General features: G+C 37.6%; 1 protein-coding gene across 11 annotated transcripts in view; it reads right to left on the reverse strand.

Moving 5' to 3' along the window:
* TASP1 (taspase 1) overlaps positions 1–22,992 on the reverse strand; it is a 317,444-nt gene that overhangs the window by 270,119 nt on the left and 24,333 nt on the right. For all 11 annotated transcript variants that reach the window (XM_025000695.2, XM_025000693.2, XM_025000694.2 and 8 more), the window contains 1 exon segment: positions 4,106–4,226. In XM_025000695.2, the coding sequence (XP_024856463.1) occupies positions 4,106–4,226 (121 nt within the window).

The following is a 22,992-nucleotide window of genomic DNA, read 5'->3' on the forward strand; positions in this document are numbered from 1 at the left end:
CTGAACTGAACTGAACTGAAAACCTTAAGAAATGCAAAAGCCAAAAAAAAAAAAAATGAAAAACAAACAAAAAAAAGAAATGCAAAAGCCATAAAAAGGAGAATAATAAGTTTGACAAATAAAAATTTAAGTTCCAATATGATAAAGCACATTATAAACAGGGTTAAGTGGCAAGCCACACAAGAAGTGTAAGCAGAGAAATGCTAATGGCCTTGAAAAATATGAAATTTCATTAAATGCTAATAATATCTCATAATAAAAGAAATTAATACTAATTGAAATGCTCTGCATACCTATCACAAAAATCAGAAGAGATACAGAAGATTACAACAAATGTGTAAGTAAACTGACCTAATTGATATACATAGAAAACATACCCAACAACTACATAATACTGTTTGGAAGTTCATATGGAGCATTCATTAAAATACACCATAAGCAGAGCCACAAAGTAAGTCTCAAGAAGTTTCAAGGGGTTGGAATGTTTCAGACCATGTTCTCTGATGACAGTGACATTAAACCAGAAGTCAATAAAATGTTTAAGCAAACAAAGCTGACAATTCATTTTAAAAAGACAAATTCCTTGGAAAATACACATAAGAAAAATATAGATAGTCATATAACTGGTAAGAAAATTGAAACCCATGTATTTAAAACTTTCCACAAAGAAAATTCCAGTAACTCAAAATAACCAATGAATGCTTCCAAATAATTTTTAGAAATCATTCCAATTGTATGCATACCCTTTCAAAGAATAGAGGAGAAAAAAAAACCCAACTCATTTTATAGAGCCAGCCAAACATGATTCCAAAATCTAAAGAGAATATTTTAAGTTAAGTAAAATTAAACCTGATCATTGCATGAACATAGATGTCAAAATCTTAAACATTAGGAAATCAAACCCAGTGGATGTAAAAAACAAGATAAAAAATTCATACAGGAAGACTTTATGCCAGGAATGAAAAGTTGGTTTAGCATTTAAAAAAAAAATCATAAATTTTATACGTACAAAATAAAGAATAAGAGTCAAAGATGCAGAAAAACACTTAATATTCAATACCCATTTAAAATAAAAATGGGTATTGTAAACTATCAGTAAACTAAGACTAGAAAGAAACGTCCTCAATCTGATGAAGAGCTTTTATGGAAATCGTATAGCTGGCAGCACACAGTATGGTGAAACAGCTCAGAGTCCCCTCTGAGGCCAGGAACAAAACCAGGATGTGCACTACCATCACCTGTGTTCAGTACTGCACTGCGCCAGAGCCAGAGCACTAATGCAGGGTAAAAACAAAAATGTTAAATACTGGAACGGAAAAGGCAAAACTGTCATGATTCACAGATGGTGTGACTGTGTATACAGAAATTATGAAAGAAATTTATTTTTCTAACTGCTTGAATTAACAAAGTTATCAAGACCACTGAATATAAATCCAACACACAAACCTCAACTGTATTTCTAAATACAAAAATAACTGGATACTAATATTTTAAAATATATACTTATAACAGCCATAAAAAAATATCTGGAATAAATCTAATAGCAGATGTATAAGATATCTATATTAAAAACCATAGATATTGCTGAGAAAAGTAAACATTACTTACATAGATGTACACATTCTATGTTCACAACAGAAAGATGCAATATTATTAAGATGTCAGTTGTCCACATATGGTTCTATATATATATTCAATGCAATACCAATCACAGTCTCAGCAGGGGTTTATTATGAACACTGACAAGTTGATCCTAACAATTTTATGAAAATGCCATAAATTGAAAAATAGCCAATACAACTATAAAGGGGAAAAAAGGAAGCTGGAAATCTTATACAACCAGACTATCAAGACACAATGTCAAGCGATAGTAATGAAGACGGTATGGCACCGGCAATAGCACAACAGACAGAACGATGGAATAGAAGGGATAGAGACAAACCGCTACACATACAGCTCATCTGATCTGCCAACACTCTTCGGAGGAAAGGATTATCCTTTCTACTGACAATGGCAATAAGCCATCTGGATATTCATAAGAGGGAAAAAAATTAATGTTGGTTCCGACTTCACCTACTCTAAAATAAATCCGAACTTCATAAGAAAGCTGACTGCTGCTGCTGCTGCTAAGTCGCTTCAGTCGTGTCCGACTCTGTGTGACCCCATAGACGGCAGCCCACCAGGCTCCCCCGTCCCTGGGATTCTCCAGGCAAGAACACTGGAGTGGGTTGCCATTTCCTTCTCCAAAGCATGAAAGTGAAGAGTGAAAGTGAGGTCGCTCAGTCGTGTCCGACTCTTGGCGACCCCATGGACTGCAGCCTACAAGGCCCCTCCATCCATGGGATTTTCCAGGCAAGAGTACTGGAGTTGGGTGCCATAACTATGAAGGGTTAAAAACAATAGAACTTTTATCTTCAAGAGGAAGCTATCCTCAAAATTTTGGGTAGACAAAGATTTCTTAAAATACAAAAAAAAAAAAATTAGCTATAACATAAACACTTGATAACTTAAACCTCATTAGAAGACTGAAAAGATGAACCAGGCTGGGAGTAGATATTCGCAATACATGTATCTGACAAAGGATTTATATCAAATATATAAAAATTACTCCAACAAATCAATTTTAAAAATCCAATAAAAAGTACACAAAAAACAAAAACACAGTACACAAGGATATCTCAATGGCCATGACATATGAAAATGTTCTCAATCTCATTAGTCATCAGGGAAACTCATATTAAAACAGTAATACCACTACACACATATCAAATGGCTACATTTTAAAAAGAGTGACAATACCAAACATTGCCAAAGATGTCAAGTAACTGAAATGCTCATAAATCGTGGGAGTATAAAAGTAACAACTACTTTCGAAAACTGGGCAGTTTCAACTGCAGCCAAACACATATGTATCTAAACTTACCATTCTAAATCCTAGGTTTATACTCAAAGGAAGGAAGTGCATATGTCTACCAAAAAACTTGTACAAAAATATGCACTGCGGTTTTTTTATTATTATTCATAAGAGTCAAAAACTAGAAATTATTCAAATATCCACTGAGGAGAGCAAATAAGTTATTATATACTCACGCAACAAAATGCTGCTACCACAAAATTTTAAAAACTATTGTGACACAAATCATACGTCATTCTCACAGGTGTAACAGTAAGCAAAAGAAACCAGACACAGAGGGATATGATTCCATTCATATGAATTTGAGCCAAGGGCAAATTAATCTATAGTGCCTAAAGTCAGAATCTGGGGAGGAGGAGGAGCAGGGGGATGGGAATACCAGCGATATAAACTAAGGAGAGGCATAAAGAACTTGTCTGGGAGTTTGGAAAGGTTTTCTATTTTGACACGGAAATCTTTTACGTCTCAATTTTGGGTGTTGGTTTACAAGGCTATATACATGTAGGAATTCATGAAGCTTTATATTTATCTGTGCCCTTCATGTATATTTCACTTCAATAAGTGAACTACCATACGTTACATATATTTTATATGTAGTGATGTTTAAAAAATCTCTAAGACATCCTATTTAAAGAAAACGAGAAAGTTTCATAATAACTGATATCATTATTTTTAATTTACCATTAAAGTTTCAAAATACATTTATTTTTTTAAAATATGTGCAAAACTGTATTTCTATTACATATAAATACAGATAAATGAATTTTATTTTACTGGTTAAACCCTCCAGGGAGAGTTTTGGAAGGAAAGATTTGGAAGATCAAAGGTAAATTTTATTTATATCATTTGAATTTTTTAACAATAAAAATATATTATTAGTATATTCAAATAATTGCAAAATTAATGGAATATGCCACTTCCAATTTTAAATGTCTGTAATCTCTTGCGGGGATGAAGGAGAATGACCACACTCTAAGCAAAGACTTGGACATATGCTGTTTCACTGTTTTCTTTAAAACTATCTATAGGTAAGATATTATGTTTTAAATTCAATAAAAGAAAAAATGTTTGTTTTCAACATTAATACAAGCAAGAATGATGAAAACAACTGGGCTGTTCTTTAGGAGGAATGAAATGGTAATATTCAGTTTTTTTTAAGAGTAGAGATAATGTGCTTTAATGTTTACATACCACTCAGTGCCCCAACAGCTCCAAAATTCAAGGATTTTCCATCCATTATACTGGCGTCACATTCAATTTCACCCAAGAGATTTAGATTGGACCCCATTCCTGCATTTGTAAAAGGAGAATCCTAAAAGATAAAAACAAAAATTAAAATACCATTAGTCTTTTTTTTAATTTACCATTAGTCTTAAAGAAAAGTTGCCAATGCTTAAAAAACTCTTCTAAACACTAGGAAGGTAAAGAACACTTCCCAACTCATTGTATGAGATCAGTACAACACTGACTCCAAAACAAGACAAAGACAAGGAGCAAAAACTACAGATCAATATACTCATGAATAGTGACACCAAAATCCTCAAGGAAACAAAATGCAGCAAAATATGGAAGCGTTATATACCATGAACAAGAGGGATTCCAGGAAAACAAGTCTGGTTTAATAAACTCACTGTAATATATCATGTTAATACAGAACAAAACCAAAACCAAAAAAAAAAAAGATCATATTAATAGACCAAGAAAAAGTATTTGACAAAATTCAATATGCTTTCATAAGAAAAACACTCAACAAACTAGAAATAGAAGGGACTATACTTAACATGATAAGGGCATCTATAAAAGTAAGTCCAGAGCTAACATCATAATTAATGGTGAAAGACCCTTTCCCCTAGCATCAGGAACAACACTGCAATGCTTGTCTCACCACTTGTATTCAAAATTATAGTGTATATTCTGGACAGAATAATTAGGCAAGAAAAAGAAACAAAAAGCATCCAGATTAGAAAGGAAGAAGTAAAATTACCTCTTTTGGAAGATGACATGAACTTATATACAAAAAAAATCCTAAAATCTCCATTAAAAAACTATTAGAACTAATAAAAAAAAGTTCAATGGGGATATAAGCTCAATATGCAAAAACCAACTGTATTTCAGTACATCAGCAATGAAAAATCTGAAAGTGAAATTAAGAACACAATTCAACTTACAATCACATCAAAAAGAATAAAATACTTAGGAATAAATTTAACAAAAGAAGTGTAAGATTTGTACATGTACATAAAACATGGTTTTAAAAAATTAAAGGCCTGAATCAAAAGAAGGACCCATGTACATAGAACAGAAAACTTAGTATCTTTAAGATGGCAATACTCCCCAACTTGGAGAGTATGGGATTGGGGAGTATGGGATTGGGGAATATTTGATATGGGATTCAATACAATCCCATATCAAATCCTCACTGCTGTTTTTTTTGCAGAATTTGATAAACTAATTTTACAATTCATATAGAACTACAAGGAATTAAGAACAGTCAAGACATTAGTGTTGTGTAAAGTTCCAGGAAGCTTTTCTCACATGCTAGAAAGGGGCTGGGTAGATGGCAGTTTTAAACTTTCAGCTTCCTTAACATCCTCTCACATGAGGACCCCGACTGAGACAGATACTAGGAGTTGGACAGGGGCGGGGGGGAAGGGGGGTGTCATCTCATTGTCTCTGGGGATCCCCACGCCCCTAGCCCCTGTTTCTCTTTTCTCAATATTGATTAAAGGTGAGCTTTCAAAGGCTGCCAAACCACGAGTTACGCTTTAGCCCAGGCCATTGTGCCTTCTGATGTTTATGGATTCATGGAAATAGAAGCTAAGAGCAGTGTGGACGGGCTAGTGGGTAGCAGAGAACATCAGGGAAGATGAATGTTTGCTTCGTTAGGGTCCCTGAAATGGCCCAGGCCTGGTGGGTACCAATTAAACTTTGCAAGGCCTAGAAGTCCTAGGCTATCTATCCAATGCTTCATGCTATATCACACAAGCCCCTTTGCCAGGGTGGGCCCAGATGCCTTTGAGCTAGACCACATGTGGACAGTCTGGTCCTTGCTGACTGGCAGGACAACTCCTAAGAAATGTCCTAGTGCAAAGTCAGAAGTCAGCAGATGATGTTGAGTTTCTGTCCCTGAAAAACTACGAATGGGGTTTAAGGAAAAACTGGGGCTGCTTTTTTAAATTAAAACAAAACAAACAACAACAACAAAAGAATAGTCAAAACAATCTTTCAAATAAAAAAACAAAATTGGAGGGCTCACACTTCTAGGTTTTATAACTTACTACAAATTACAGTAATCAAGACAGTGTGACATGGACATACAGCTAAGGACAGATATATAGATCAATGCACTAGAAATGTCCAGAAATGTCAACCCATCAGGGTTCTCATGGAAAGAATACTGGAGTAGTTTGTCATGACAAAGGTCTGTATAGTCAAAGCTAGAGTTTTTCTAGTAGTCATGTATGGATTTGAGATTGGACCATAAAGAATTCTGAGCAGCAAACAACTGATGCTTTCAAACTATGGTGCTAGAGAAGATTCTTGACAGTCCTCTGGACAGAGGGAGATCAAACCTGGAAATCAACCCCGAATATTCACTGGAAGGACTGATGCTGAAGTTGAAGCTCCAATACTTTGGCCACCTGATGCAGAGAGGGCGACTCATTGGAAAAGACCCTGATGCTGGGAAAGATTGAAGGCAACAGGAGAAGGGGGCAGCAGAGGATGAGATGGACGTGATTGATTCAACGGACATGAATTTGAGCAAACTCTGGGAGATAGTGAAGGACAAGGGAACCTGGTGTGCTACAGTCTATGGGGTAACAAAGTGTTGAACATGACTTAGTGACTAAACAAATTTTCTCCAAAAATGGTGATGGATCAACTGGACATCCAATGCAAGAGAATATCTGAGTCAGAAATCTCAGTCAGTCCAGAAAATTAACTCTGTTCTAAGCTAACACAAATACTATCCAGGAAATCAGGGAAATTCTTAATCCACCTAAAGATCACCAAATGTACAAAATCAACTACAAATGTCCCCAGTTTCTTGAATTTCTGCCAGACCCAAGGAAAACTGACCACAACACAAAGATCTCCATCATGTGTGTTAACACCTATAACTTGAGTAAAGGGGTCAGGGATTTGAGACCAGGGCTTTTGTCCTAATGCAAATAGAAAACCTAACTGTCCATAGGATTTTACAAATAAGCTGACAGGGGAAAAAACCACAAAGGGATTGTAAAATTAAATAGAAAATGAGTGATACAGACAGTAAGTATTTTGAGAACTCAAAAGGAAACGGGCCAGTATGAGATGAAGAAGTTAACAGCAGTCTTCCTGAAGAAGGTATAACACAAAAGCAAAGACTGGTCAGAAAATTCCACTTGGTGGATATGCTGGAAGCAACATGTAGGCAGCCATAAAGTGTCAGAGTCACAGAAGACACATTTAGGGAAAACAGTTGGCTGGAGCCAAAGAGACAGACCGCTCCATGTCACTCATCAGAATCTGGACTTGACTGGGAAAATGACGAGAGGCTCTTCAAGCTTTCTGTAGAAACAAAGGTCAAGTATATTGATCAAGGAAACATAAACTGATATTCACATATTATTTGAAAAGGAAGAGGAGGAAACTGAAATGAGAGAGACCAAACGGAAGGCCTTTTGACAACATAGGTCTGAAATGATTCCAACAGGGAAAAGCAAGAAGAAAGAGATGGAAAGGACCATAACTTCCAAACTTGGGAGACAAATAAAACCATTATTAAGAAAAAGCACTTTCTAAGATGAAGGGAAGAAAGTGGGTAATTAGGTGTAACGAGTTTGAATAAGGCCTTCCAAGTAAATAGTGTACCTAAATCATTTCACAACTTAATCTTGGGAAAGAAATCCAATTTAGGACAGACTATGGTTTAGAACAGATAAAGACTGAGTTTTTACCCTAGATTATTTCCTTTTTCTCTTTTCTTTTTTTTTTTTGAGCAGAGAAAGGGTTTAATGCAGGGTCAAGCAAGGAGAACAGGTGGCTTGTGCTCAAAAACCTGAACCCATATATTAAAAAATATAAAAACCTAAGTCAGAAACCTCTATGACACTGAACAGAGAAACTCTACAAGTAACACAAGTAAATTACCACAGTGTGTGTGTGTGTGTGTGTGTGTGTGTGTGTTAGTTGCTCAGTCATGTCTGACTGTTTGTGACCCCATGGTTGCATTCCTTCTCCAGGAATACCACCGTATTTCAAGGTTTTTTTTTTAACTCTACATAACCTCCTTGCCAATTACATATATCTTTCAAAATATGTGAGAAAGGAATTGAAATGTGAGAAAACTTTAAATTTAAATTTATGGATGCTTCAGTAATTCCCAAAATATACATATAACATATAACAGTACATACACAATCGCAACAATCTTTAAAATGAATAAGCTCTATAAAATTAGGGTTTTCCAGGTGGCTCAGTGGTAAAGAATCCGCCTACCAATGCAGGAGACGTGGCTTCGATCCCTGGGTTGGGAAGATCCCCCAACTCCAGTATTCTTGCCCAGAGAATCCCATGGACAAAGGAGCCTGGGGGACCACAGCTCCTAGGGAGTCACAAAGAGTAGGACATAACAGCACAGATGCGCGTGCACACTACAAACTTAATTTGAATATAATACTGAATATAGTATAAAAATATAAATACAAATATAACGCAGGAGACACAGGAGGAGAGGATTCAACCCCAGGGTTGGGAAGATCTGCTGGAGGAGGAAATGGGAACCCACTGCAGAATTCTTGCCTGGAAAATTTCATGGACAGAGGAGCCTGGTGGGCTACAGTCCATGGGATTATAAAGAGTTGGACATGACTGAGAGACTGAGCAAGGATACAAAGTTAGAAATCCCGAAGTGAACAAAACCAAATTATTCTAAAAATGACTCTTGCCTGATGGCTTAAATTTGATATCTTAAAAATACATAAGAAAAAACAATATAAGCAATTTTTTTCAAAAATATTTCTCCTACTTCAAAATACATTTATAATGTCAAAAGTGTGTCTACTAAACCTCTGCTTCTGACCCTGAAGCCATAATAGGGATCATATGTGTCCTCCTAACTAGGAAAATCAGACAAAACATATGAAATACACAGACTCCATTCAATAGCTGGCAAAGGACTATAATCCTGAGAAAAAGACACAAATCAGGTGCCTCCAATTAATCCCTAGAGATACTCTTCAGGCCACAGAAGAAAGAAGAGGAACCCAAAAAAGAACCAAAATTCTTCCAAAGTTGAGGAGACAAAGTTAGAGGTTCATGGAGGCCAGTAAAGTCTGACTGTGCAGTGCCGGATGCAAAAAGGAGAGAGACCCAGAGAGAACGCCAGACGCCCAGAGGGCCCTGACCGTCCAGGCGCACTAGCCTACAGAGCCCGAGAGGGCTGCCAAGGCCAACGCAAGAACCTCAGAAAAGAGGAAGCCACACAGTTCCCGGCACTCACAGAGGGGAGAGTAAGTCAGCTCCCACCAGCCCGAGTGAGGACACCAGGAAAAGTCTCAGAAGGTAACGGCAAGAGTTGGGCCAAATCAGCCCTAGAAAGGAGGCAACTCTAGAAGTGCACTAGCAAGGTTTTAACGATGCCACAGAAGGATCAAAACAATCTAAACTAACACCAGTGTCCCAGAACAAAGTCCTACAATATTTGAAGAAATACTACAATATCCAACTTCCAAAGATGTAAAACTCACCATGTTTAAAAAAAAACAAAGATGACCAGCATGCAAATAAGCATAAAACTATGGCTCATAACCAGAAGAAGTTATCAAAACAATAAAAACAGACCTAGAGATGACAGTTGATAGAATTAGCAAACAATTCTAATGTTAACTAACAATGTTAAACTGTATATTCAAGCAGATATATATTCAAGAAGAAGGGGAAAAAAGGAAGCCATAAAAAAATAAACATCTAGAGATGAAAAATATAATAATCAAAGGTAAAAACTCTGATGCAAAGAAAGATTTTCACATTAGGTATAAAGGAAATCTGAATAAAGTATGGACTTTAGTTAAACATAACGTGTCAATATAGGTTCATTAATTGTTAAAAATGTATCATACTAATGTAGACGCTAATCAGGTATTGGGTATACTGAAATTTTCTGAACTATTTTCTCAGGTTTTCTGTAAATCTAAAACTGTTCTAAAATTAAAGATTTATTTTAAAAATATCAAGCCACAGTCTGGGAGAAAAATTTTATAAAACATAAAGGTAACGGACTTGTATCCAGTACATAAAAAAATCATACAACACAGTAAAACAATCCAAAATTTTTAATGGGCAAACAGTTTCATGTACAGATTGCAAATAATACATTAAAAGATGCATAAGAGCATTAGTCATTAAGGAATGCAAACTAAAACCACAAAATACCACTAAAATGGTTACATTTAAAAGGCCAACAATAGTGAGTTTTGGCAAGAATGTAGAGCAACTGTAACCCTCATACACTGCTAGTGAGAATAAAAATAGCAAAGAGTTTGGCAGTTTCTTTAAAGTTAAGCATACATTTACCACAGATCCAGCAATTCTACTCGTAACTATTTATCCAAGAAAAATGAAAGCATATGTCCACATAAAGACTTAAATGAAAATGTTCATATCAGCTTTAATCAGAACAGCCAAACACAGGACAATACAAATGCTCATCAACTGGGAAAGGGATAAACAAATTGTGATATACCAATACAATGAAATTCTGTTCAGCAACAAAAGGAACAAATTTCTAATACAGCCAACAATATGGAGGAATCGCAAAAGCATTATACTAAGCGAAAGAAGCCACTCACAAAGGCCACCTAATGTATGATTCTATGTATACCAAATCCTAGCAAAGGCCAAACTGGGATTAAAAGGAGAGACAGTAATTGTCAGGGGCCACTGAGAGGAGGGGAATCCACTGCAGATAGACGTTATGAGAAAACTTTGCAGGCAATGAAGATGTTTTATGTCAAGACTGCATTGGTAGTTACATTGGTAGCTACTTCTGTCAAAACTCATCAAACTGTACACTTAAAAAATTGGTGAGTTTTGTTGTATGCAAATTACAATGAAATTGACAAAAACGTGTACCTATCATTCAGTATAAACTGATCACCACATATACTAACCTTCCCCTTATAATGTACATAGGCTTTCTACATGGTCATTTGTTGTTGATTTTCTGAGCTGAATCACTTTATACAACTAGCAATCATATCCAGTGAGTAACTAGAGAACCTTTTTTAAAATCCTGTTATTCCCCTATTGAAAAACCTACAATGTCCTGTCACACTTGAGAATAAAATCTGAAGTCTCACTTTCCAAGACTTACCAGGGCCTGCATGACCCAGGCTCTGCCCCTCTTCTCTCCCTGTGCACCACACAACCGCAAGACCTCCTTGCACCTCCCGGAGCACAGGAGGAGCACTCACACCTGCAGGCTTTTCCATTTTGAAATGCTGAGCTTAGTGAGGAAAAAACCCTGATGCTGGGAGGGACTGGGGGCAGGAGGAGAAGGGGATGACAGAGGATGAGATGGCTGGATGGCATCACTGACTCGATGGACATGAGTTTGGGTAAACTCCGGGAATTGGTGATGGACAGGGAGGCCTGGCGTGCTGTGATTCATGGCATCGCAAAGAGTCGGACACGACTGAGCAACTGAACTGAACTGAACTGATAGCAAGGGAAGAATCAACAAATAAAGACTGCATACGTGTGTGTATAGAAACATATGTGTGTACCATTTGTACGCATGTATAAATAGCTGATACCCCACGTGATAAGTACCAGAAAGAAGAATAAAATGGGGTGGGGTACTTTCCCTTCAAACCCAAGACTCCATTCCCCAAACTCTCTACATGGCTTTCTCCCCTATTTTGTTTACATGACATCTTCTGGGCAAGTGAAGTCGCTCAGTCGTGTCCAACTCTTTGCAACCCCATGGACTGTAGCCTATCAGGCTCCTCAGTCCATGGAATTTTCCAGGCGAGTGTACTGGAGTGGGTTGCTATTTCCTTCTCTAGGGAATCTTTCCGACCCAGGGATTGAACCCAGGTCTCCCACATTGCAGGCAGATGCTTTACTGTCTGAGCCACCAGGGAAGCCCATGCAAATCTGGGCAGGTAAGTCCCTGCAAATCTGACTTAGCATTTCCCTGACCTGACCTAACAATTTTTTCTCTGATTTTTCTTTATGGTACTTTTTACTTGTTGACATTATACATAATTGTCTAATTCTCCCCATAGAATGGAAGCCCCATAAATACAATAGTTTGTCTTTTTAGGTATTTTATCCCAATGTCAAAAGTAATACTTGGCACACAGTAGGTACTCAATAAATATTTGCAGAATGAATAGGAGTTAATTACAAACATAAATAAATAGAATAACTCATCACTGTGAACTATAATCCCTAAGGAAGCTGATACTCATTTTTGCAGGTTACTCTATAGAGAAATGCCAGAAAAAAATGTCATAGAGTGTTAAGAATCCATCCTTTTCACAGTTCAAACAAGAGAAGTGAAATAACTTTAGGAAATAGAATTTCATCTCCTAAAAGATAACATTTAAAAGCAAAATATTTTTCAAACTTACTTCTAACTTTCAAAGGAGACAAAGCTATAAAAAGCAAGATCCCTTTGACTGCTTAACCCAGCAGAGAGAGGATGAGAAGGCCAAGAGGCAAGTCAGGAGCTACACCCCACCATGACATGGAAACCCTGTCTGAGTAATGAAATTTGGAAACACCAAGCCAAGGCAAAGATCTGCAAAGCATTACTCTTTCACTATAAACCACAACCTGTATTACCCATTTAATGTCCTTTGCTGAAAGCATAAAATAAGAACTGTTTGCAGGACTATGGGGTACACTCAACCTCTGGGGATCTATTATAAGACCTCTATTAACAGTTCTCACAGATGCAAACAATTTAGTTTTCAAATGCTGTACAAAAACTAGACTGGAACATTATAAAATAATTTTTATATAAAATGATTTATGTTTGTCCAATTTCCAATCTTCCTTTAAGGAGAACTTAGACATTTACAGGAAATTACTAATATGTTAGTATTCATACCCTGTAATCCAAGGGCAAATTCAACAGCAGAATGAAACTATGTGATAATACACTGTCTTATTCAAAATTAAGTTATGCTAAGACATCAAAATCATTTTTATGACAACCTTCATTAGTAAGCAGGTAGCAGCATTATTAGTCTAACGCTGACGAGAAACAGAAAAAAGATGAAACAGCTTCTTAAACAAACTATTTCTTGAAACTTTTAAAAACAGAATAGTAAAAACAGGATGTATACTGTGTTGTTATAGTGGTTTTCAAACTAACACTTGTAAAATTTGTACAATAAGCCTACCCTACCTGACACTATCCTAAAAATTACAAATTCCTTGGTATTTCATCATCAATTCTCATTATTTACAGAATGAATGGAAGCCAATGAAAAATGTATTACAAAAAAATTATTTGGGGATATTTTTATTAAGCAGCCAATTAAGCTCAAATTTTCAAGACTGATTTGTTGAAAGATTTCCAATTTGGATTCCTCTGTGGTAGTACAGGCTAAGATTCATTCATTCATCCAACAAATATTTATTGTTCCTTTATGTGCCAGGCAAATCTTGCTGTAAAGAGTCAGCTCTGTTATATAGTTCAGGCTTTGCAGGCCACACAGACAACTCTACGACCACTCAACTCTGCCTCTAGAGCATGAAAAGCAGCCAGAGAAAATACACAAACGAATGAACTTGGCTGTGTTCCAGTAAAACTTCATTATAAACACTGAAATTTGAATTTCATGTAATTTTCTGGTGTCAGGAAATATTATTCTTCTTCTGACTTCATTTCAACCATTTAAAAAAAAAAACAACATTCTCAGTTTTCAGACCATTCAAAAACAGGCAACAGTCCAGATTTGGCTTTCAGGTCATGGTTTATTAATCCTTGACCTAACCCACGGTGATATGGCAGTGAGCGTAAGAGAAAAATTTCCTTGCCCAGATGGAAGCTCATTCTAGCTGAGACAGACTATAAGAAACTAAATAAATTAGATGGCATATGAGCAGTAAACATGAAGAAAAACAAAACAGGACAGGAGATAGGAAGTAGTTGGTGGAGTAATTACAGTTTATTTTTCAAGTGTTCATTTTGATGTAATTTCAGACTGACAAATAGGCAATAGCAGTACAGCATCAATAATATATGAAAAACTCCTATAATTGTCAACAATATTAACCAAAAAACAACCAAATTATAAAATGTGCAAAGGACTTAAATAGACTTCAATAGACATGTATACGAAGATATACAAGTGATCGGCAAGCACAGAAAAAGATAGTCAACATCATTATTCATAGAGAAAAAAATAATAATCACAATGAGGTACCACTTTGTACCCATGAGGTTTGTTATAATCACAAAAACAAAAACTACGGTACATCGCTGTGGTCAGTGTAAAATGGTTCCGCTGTCATGGAAACAGTTTGGTGATTTCACAAAAAGCTAAATACAGAATTGCCGTACGACTCGATAACTTGACAAATATACACTTGTATGGGAATGCTCACAGTAACACTGTTCACTATTCATAGCCAACACCTTTTACAGCAAAAGAGCGGAAACCAATCAAATGTCCATCAGTGGATGAATGGATAAACAAATCGTGGTATACACATGAATAGTGTTGAATAATACTGCACAAAGATGAATGACACACTGATATGATCCAGGCCATAATGTGGAAGAACCTTGAAAACACGCTAAGTGAAAGAAGATGCATAAAGACCCATATTGTATGATTCCATTTACATGAAATATCCACAACAGGTAAATCCAGAGAGTTAATGAAGACTGGTGGTTGCCAGAGGATGGGGAGGAGGGAATACAGAGTAACTGTTTAACCGGTACAAGATTCCCTTTGGGGAGAGAAAACTATTTCAAAACAAGACAGACGTGGTGGTAGCACAATATTATGAATGTTTTAATGCCACTGAATTATTTACTTTAAAATGACTAATTTTGTGTTCTATGAATTTCACCTCAATTAAACAAAAAAAGCAGACACAAAAGGATACATACTGCATGATTCCATTTCAGAAAAGGTTTTACCCCAGAGTTTTCCATGAGACAGCAGACAGAAAACCACAATCACAAAAAACTAACCAATCTAATCACATGGACCACAGCCTTCTTTAACTCAATGAAACTGTGAGCCATGCCATGTAGGGCCACCCAAGATGGACGGGTCATGGTGGAGAGTTCTGACAAAATGTGGTCCACTGGAGAGGGAATGGCAAACCACTTCAGTATTCTTGCCTTGAGAACCCCATGAACAACATGAAAAGGCAAAAAGAGAGGACACTGAAAGATAAACTCCCCAGGTCACTAGGTGCCCAATATGCTACTGGAGATCAGTGGAGAAATAACTCCAGAAAGAATGAAGAGATGGAGCCAAAGCAAAAACACCCTCCATTGCAGATATGACTGGTGATGGAAGCAAGGTCCAATGCTATATAGAGCAATATTGCATAGGAACCTGGAATGTTAGGTCCATGAACCAAGGCAAAGTAGAAGTGGTCAAACAGGAGTTGACAAGAGTGAATATTGACATTTTAGGAATCAGCAAACTAAAATGGACTGGAATGGGTGAATTTAATGCAGATGACCATTTTATTTACTACTGTGGGCAAGAATCCCTTGAAAGAAATGGAGTAGCCATCATGGTCAACAAAAGAGTCTGAAATGCAGTACTTGGATGCAATCTCAAAAATGACAGAATGATCTCTGTTTGTTTCCACGGCGAACCATTCAATATCATGGTAATCCAAGTATATGCCCCAACTGGTAATGCTGAGGAAGCCAAAGCTGAATGGTTCTATGAAGACCCACAAGACCTTCTAGAACTAACACCCAAACAAGATGTCCTTTTCATTATAGGAGATTGGAATGCAAAAGCAGGAAGTCAAGAAACACCTGGAGTAACAGGCAAATTTAGCCTTGGAGTACAGAATGAAGCAGGGCGAAAGCTAATAGAGGTTTTTCAAGAGAATGCACTGGTCATAGCAAACACCCTCTTCCAACAACACAAGAGAAGACCCTACACATGGACATCACCAGATGGTCAATACCAAAATCACACTGATTATATTCTTTGCAGCCAAAGATGGAGAAGCTCTATACAGTCAGCAAAAACAAGACCAGGACCTGACTGTGGCTCAGATCACGAACTCCTTATTGCCAAATTCAGATTTAAACTGAAGAAAGTAGGGAAATCCACCAGACCATTCTGATATGACCTAAACCAAATCCCTTAAGATTATAAAGTGGAAATGAGAAATAGATTGAAGGGATTAGATCTGATAGACAGAGTGCCTGATGAACTATGGACGGAGGTTCATGACCCTGTAACAGGACACAGGGATCAAGATCATCCCGAAGAAAAAGAAATGCAAAAAAGCAAAAGGGCTGTCTGAGGAGGCCTTACAAATATCTGTGAAAAGAAGAGAAATGAAGCACATAGGAGAAAAACAAAGATATAAACATCTGAATGCAGAGTTCCAAAGAATAGCAAGGAGAGATAAGAAAGCCTCCCTCAGTGACCAATGCAAAGAAATAGAGGAAAACAATACAAAGGCAAAGACTAGAGAAATCTTCAAGAAAATCAGAGATACCAAAGGAAATCATGCAAAGATGGGCTCAATAAAGGACAGAAATGGTATGGACCTAACAGAAGCAGAAGAAGAAGAGGTGGCAAGAATACACAGAAGAACTGTACAAAAAAGATCTTCACAACCCAGATAATCATGATGGTGTGATCACTCACTTAGAGCCAGACATCCTGGAATGTGAAGTCAAGTGCACCTTAGGAAGCATCACTATGAACAAAGCTACTGGAGGTGATGGAATTCCAGTTGCTGCAAAGTCATGTCCAACTCTGTGCAACCCCATAGAGAGCAGCCCACCAGGCTCCTCTGTCCCCGGGATTCTCCAGGCAAGAATACTGGAGTGGGTTGCCATTTCCTTCTCCCAGGAATTCCAGTTGAGCTATTTCAAATCCTGAAAGATGATGCTGTGAAAGTGCTGCACTCAATATCCAGGCAAATTTGGAAAACTCAGCAGTGGCCACAGGACAGAAAAAGATCAGTTTTCATTCCAGTCCAAAAGAAAGGCAATGCCAAAGAATGCTCCAACTACCACACAATTGCACTCATCTCACACGCTAGTAAAGTAATGCTCAAAATTCTTCAAGCCAGGCTTAAACTGTACATGAATCATGAATTTCCAGATGTTCAAGATTGTTTTAGAAAAGGCAGAGGAACCAGAGATCAAATTGCCAACATCCGCTGGATCATCGAAAAAGCAAGAGAGTTCCAGAAAAACATCTATTTCTGCTTTATTGACTATACCAAAGCCTTTGAGTGTGTGGATCACAATAAACTGTGGAAAACTCTTCAAGAGATGGGAATACCAGACCACCTGACCTGCCTCCTGAGAAATCTGTATGCAGGTCAAGAAGCAACAGTTAGAACTGGACATGGAACAACAGACTGGTTCCAAATAGGGAAAGGAGTCCGTCAAGGCTGTATATTGTCACCCTGTTTATTTAACTTCTATGCAGAGTACATCATGAGAAACGCGGGGCTGGAAGAAGTACAAGCTGGAATCAAGATTGCCGGAAGAAATATCAATAACCTCAGATATGCAGATGACACCACCTTTATGGCAGAAAGTGAAGAACTAAAGAGCCTCTTGATGACAATTAAAGTGGAGAGTGAAAAAGTTGGCTTAAAGCTCAACATTCAGAAAACAAAGATCATGGCATCTGGTCCCATCACTTCATGGCAAATAGATGAGGAAACAGTGGAAAGAATGGCAGACTTTATTTTGGGGGAGCTCCAAAATCACTGCAGATGGTGACTGCAGACATGAAATTAAGAGACGCTTACTCCTTGGAAGGAAAGTTATGACCAACCTAGATAGCATAGTAAAAAGCAGAGACATTACTTTGCCAACAAAGGTCCATCTAGTCAAGGCTATGGTTTTTCCAGTGGTCATGTATGGATGTGAGTTGGACTGTGAAGAAAGCTGAGCACCGAAGAATTGATGCTTTTGAACTGTGTTGTTGGAGAAGACTCTTGAGAGTCCCTTGGACTGCAAGGAGATCCAACCAGTCCAACCTAAAGGAGATCAGTCCTGGGTGTTCACTGGAAAGACTGATGCTGAAGCTGAAACTCCAGTACTTTGGCTGCCTCATGCGAAGAGCTGACTCATTTGAAAAGACCCTGATGCTAGGAGGGATTGGGGGCAGGTGGAGAAGGGGACGACAGAGGATGAGATGCCTGGATGGCATCACCGACTCAATGGACATGGGTTTGGGTAGACTCCGGGAGTTGGTGATGGACAGGAAAGCCTGGCGTGCTGCGATTCATGGGGTCTCAAAGAGTCGGACACGACTGAGCGACTGAACTGAACTGACTGGAAAGGGCAGAAGGGGCTTTCTGAAGGGCTGCAAATGTTTCTTGATCTGGGTGCTGGTTCCCTCTGAAAATTCAAGGAGCTGCTTCTGTACCATAAATATGTATGCTTTTCTATACGTATACTACACTGCAATGTCTTAAAATAAAAGATTAAGAGCAGCTTTTCTAGAAGCAGTCATCACTGTGGGTGGGGCTCCAAGGGCTGTCTCCATGTTGTTTCTTACAGCTGCATGTGAACCTTCAATTATTCCAAGATTAATTTTTTTGTTTAATTCAGAGAAATGAACATTTCCAGAGTCCTGTCCCCAAAGATTCTAACTTAGGTCATGTAAGGTGAAGGGAGAAACTGTTCTTTTTTTTTTTAACAAGCTCCCTCAAGTGAATCCGATCCAATCAGAGCATGGCCCTCACCTTGAGAAACTCTAACCTGGATGAACCGCTTATCTTCACTTTCTCCTCGAACCCCACGTTGAAGAGGTTTGTAAAGGTATCTATGAGCAACAGAACAGAGAACGTGGAGAGAAAGAAAGTAAAACTGAATCATGAGAAGCTACAAGAGGTAGCCACTCTGGGAAGCGGGATTCAACCACACCTGGAGAGAAATGAAATGAATCAGGAAAAGATTAATAAAATGTGACAGAGTCCCTGATAAAAAGGATGTACAAAGGCTTCTGGGTACTCACCACAGATGCAACCACAAATATTATGCACAAACCAGTGATTTATCTTAGTGTTCTTTCCATCCAGAAGTAGTGGAATCAAGATTGGAAGCTAACTATCCTTTAGGTTCAGAAATGGGTGCAATATGCTTGCACTTATGGTCACTTCTGGTACGTTCTTCACTACAAACACTGAAAATAATATTTTACTTCAGGGACTAGAAATAAATGAAGGATTCAGCCAGGTCAGCTCTCGCTCAAACTCTTTGGAGTGATGTATTAATACTTTGGTTCTGGTTCAAACTGCTTCTATGGGAAATTTTTTGAAAAGTCTTTAGCTTGAAGTTCATTTTCAAAGTAATAAGTTAATACCTTAGTCCAATTCCAATTTTAAAAACTCAAATCAAAACTCACACCACTCTTATTGTTGGTAGAAATCCCTGTGGTAACAATTTGCAACCTGGAGCAAAAAACTTAGGCCAATTAAATCATCAGTTCATTCCCTCAGGTCTTCCAACAAGACAAAAGTTGGCGTATCTGTCCAGGCCTTATTTTCAGCTGTACCTTGAGCTGAAATATAGTCTAGTTACACAGCTTCCTATCCTGAAAAAGGGGCAGCTGTCACTCTGCTTTGGCAGACTGCAACCCTGAAAGAATACATGTGACCAGATCTCATTTTTCTTTCAAAAGAAATCAGAAATCCAGATTTTTATGAGTCTCCTGATTTTAAATGTTTCCAACAAATTCCAGTTTTTAAGAACTAGTCTATGAGCCAATCAACATACATCTGTAAACCGTCTCTTCTGGACCCTAACTTTGTAAAGGTTAATAAAGCTTCATACTTCTCCAGATGCAAATTCAAAGTCTTCAGTTTTCCCCACAATAGAGATTTCAGGCAAAGCAGCTCTTTGACACAAATGCCAGTCCCAGCAACAAATCATGATTTCATTGGATATTGAAAATACTGAATATGTGTACTTCTTGCTACTTACAAATGATAAACACAGTAGTTGTTCTGTCGCTCAGTCACATCCAACTCTTTGCGACCCCATGGACTGCAGCACACCAGGCTTCCCTGTCCTTCACCACCTCCTAGTTTGTGCTCAAACTCATGTCCATTGAATCCGTGAAATACAGAAGTAGGCTATTTAATCTGTGCTGCAGACTAACTACCCTGCATCAAAGCACTTTACTAAGAGCTAGGTTAGAAGTCAGAAATGCCACATATCTTCTGATTGTGATAATTAGAATCTGTAATGCTTTTTTGCATCTCCAAAATGAGACATAAGCTTTCTACTCAGAATCTACAAGAATGATGAGATATCATAATATTTTTCTCAAGACTATCTTGATCACCATTAGTATAGACAACTTCATCTACAACTTTACACAATGGTGAATTGTCATTGCCAACATGATGAAAGAAAACATGGTATTCTCTTTGGAATTAGCAATTTGGACCAAAACAAACCAAAAAAACTCCAACTGAAAGTATCAGTCATTCAGTCATGTTCGACTCTATGTGACTCCATGAACTGTAGCCCACCAGGCTCCTCGGTTCATGGAATCCCCCAAGTAAGAATACTGGAGCAAGTTGCCATTCCCTTTTCCACGGGATCTTCCCAACACAGGAATCGAACCCAGGTATCCTGCATTGCAGGCAGATTCTTTACCATCTGAGCCACCAGGGAAGCCCCATAGAAATCAACAGACAAAAAAAAAAAGAAAGAAATCAACAGACACATTTGCAAATTCATTTTCAGGTCACTGAAAATAAAACCCAGAAAAACCTATTTTGCTTCATGTGTTGAAAACAAAGAGATTATTCCAGTAATGGTGTGCCTGTTCTGAGAGTTACTCTCTAAAACAGGGTCATATAAGAATATTTTCATCCAAATACCAGCCATAAACAATTAAGACATGATTTACTGAGATACGTGCTATTGTTTATATTTAAGTTTTTGGCCAATTAATACTAAATACATTAATAAAGACTGGAAAGTTTAAGAATTAATGAACTCTAACCATTACGTTTCAGCAGAGTTAGTCGGGAAAACATTTTTACTAGGCCCAAACGAAGTATCTTTCATTCATTAATACAGAACCACAGGGCATACTTAGACATCAGAGGCTCAATTATCTAAAAAGAGTTCCTAGGGAAACAAAAAAACTTTCCATTTTCATTCTGTAACTGGTCCTTTACAACAGAAAGTATTCTTTCCTTTTTGGCATTCCCTCTTTTCTCTCTACCTCAGGACATATTTACAGATGCACTGGCTGTTTTACAGACATGCTAAAAGTCCGTGCTGTGGTTGATCAAAGTTGGAATGCCTGAGGAAATTACTCAACTGAGACAGCCCAGAACTGTATCTAGCCAAAGAGTTACAGTGCTCCACTTCTCACATGTGTTAAAGTAATATTTTAGCCATCCTGGATGTAAGTTAAGAGAACATTTGTTTGCATCACACTCTGTGAACAGTTGAGTCAAATATACTATGCTGAATATCCAGTTTGAGTATCTCTGACAGTTCATTTTTTTAACTGTTCAATTACACACAAAGAAACACATACTTTATATTTTTTTAAAACACTCACTCACAACAGCCTATGTATTAGGAACTAAGACTTTTAAATGATCTTCTTGAGCATGGAAGCTCTTCTAGGAAAGTCAGAATAAATGCATCAAATACATCTTTTGTTCATTTGAGCATTTGTTGACCTGGCACACAATATTCTGTCAAAAATAGAACCAGATTTTTTCTCTAATTTATTATTAAAAGTATCTTAATTAAAAAGCACTGCCCATCTGTATTCACCTTCTTTCCATTATTAATCTGCCTAATTTGCAAATAAACGGATAGCATAATTAAGCAGAAAAATGACATCACAGCAGTTTATTTTCATGGGTGTTTTAATTGCAAGCCACCGAATTCTGGTACAAAGAGTTACTTGTCAAACATAACACAAATCTCTGAAATAAAATATTGGCTTCAACAGACCTGCACATCTGAAATAGTTTTAAACTTTGTTTTAGTTGGAGTCTTTACGATATCCAGGAAGAGGTTAGCACACCCGGTACCTGAAATTGTCCTTTCCACATGAGCTACAATAGAAAAGACAAATGGAGCTGTTTCTCTGGTAAAGCCAACTTTGGCATCTCCTTATACTTCCCTATAACCTAAACAACAATACCTTTTAACCATATTGATGATAATGTAAAAATATCACTCAAAAAGAACCTAACAGACCACAAAATTATAATAATGTAAACCATCCTTCTGTCAAATGTGAAGTGAGGACATGGCAGACTGGAGGGGCGAGGAAGTGCCACTAACTTGTAAGTATGAACTGATAACTATGCTTTTAATTTAAAAGATGTCCAGCCCACTAGAAAATGCTAACATCTGCACACACTTCCAAAAGAGGAAAACAAAATAAGTTCCCCACTTGGAATTTTCTGAGAAGCCTAGTAAGTGCAGCAGTGCTGATACCCAGTGCTATATGCGTGTCATAAACTGTCAGGAAACGTGATTACCATGCAGGATGCTGGGCCCTGAGCGGGAACGACTGCCAGTAAAAACTCCCTGGCAGGCGGAAGGGCCAAAGCACTGCTCTCAACTGGGATGCCTAGGACTCAATTTTAAGCTATTTGCTCCACTACCGTGAGGTGCAATCCTTCATTATTCTAACAGTTAAAGTCTGCTATACACATAAAAATTAGATGGCAGGTATACACCGAGAATGAATGGGAGGAAAAAACAGAAGTAATGCTTTGTTCTGCTTTGTAGCAGGGTTTAGGATATGATCTTGATGAGACTCCTAAAAATTATATAACAAATTTCTTTCTCATGCCTTTCCAAATTCTGAATAAAGTCCCATCTTTGAGAGAGAGATTAAAAACTT

Source organism: Bos taurus, chromosome 13 (genome assembly GCF_002263795.3).
Source record: "Bos taurus isolate L1 Dominette 01449 registration number 42190680 breed Hereford chromosome 13, ARS-UCD2.0, whole genome shotgun sequence".
In the NCBI taxonomy this organism is placed as follows: domain Eukaryota; kingdom Metazoa; phylum Chordata; class Mammalia; order Artiodactyla; family Bovidae; genus Bos; species Bos taurus.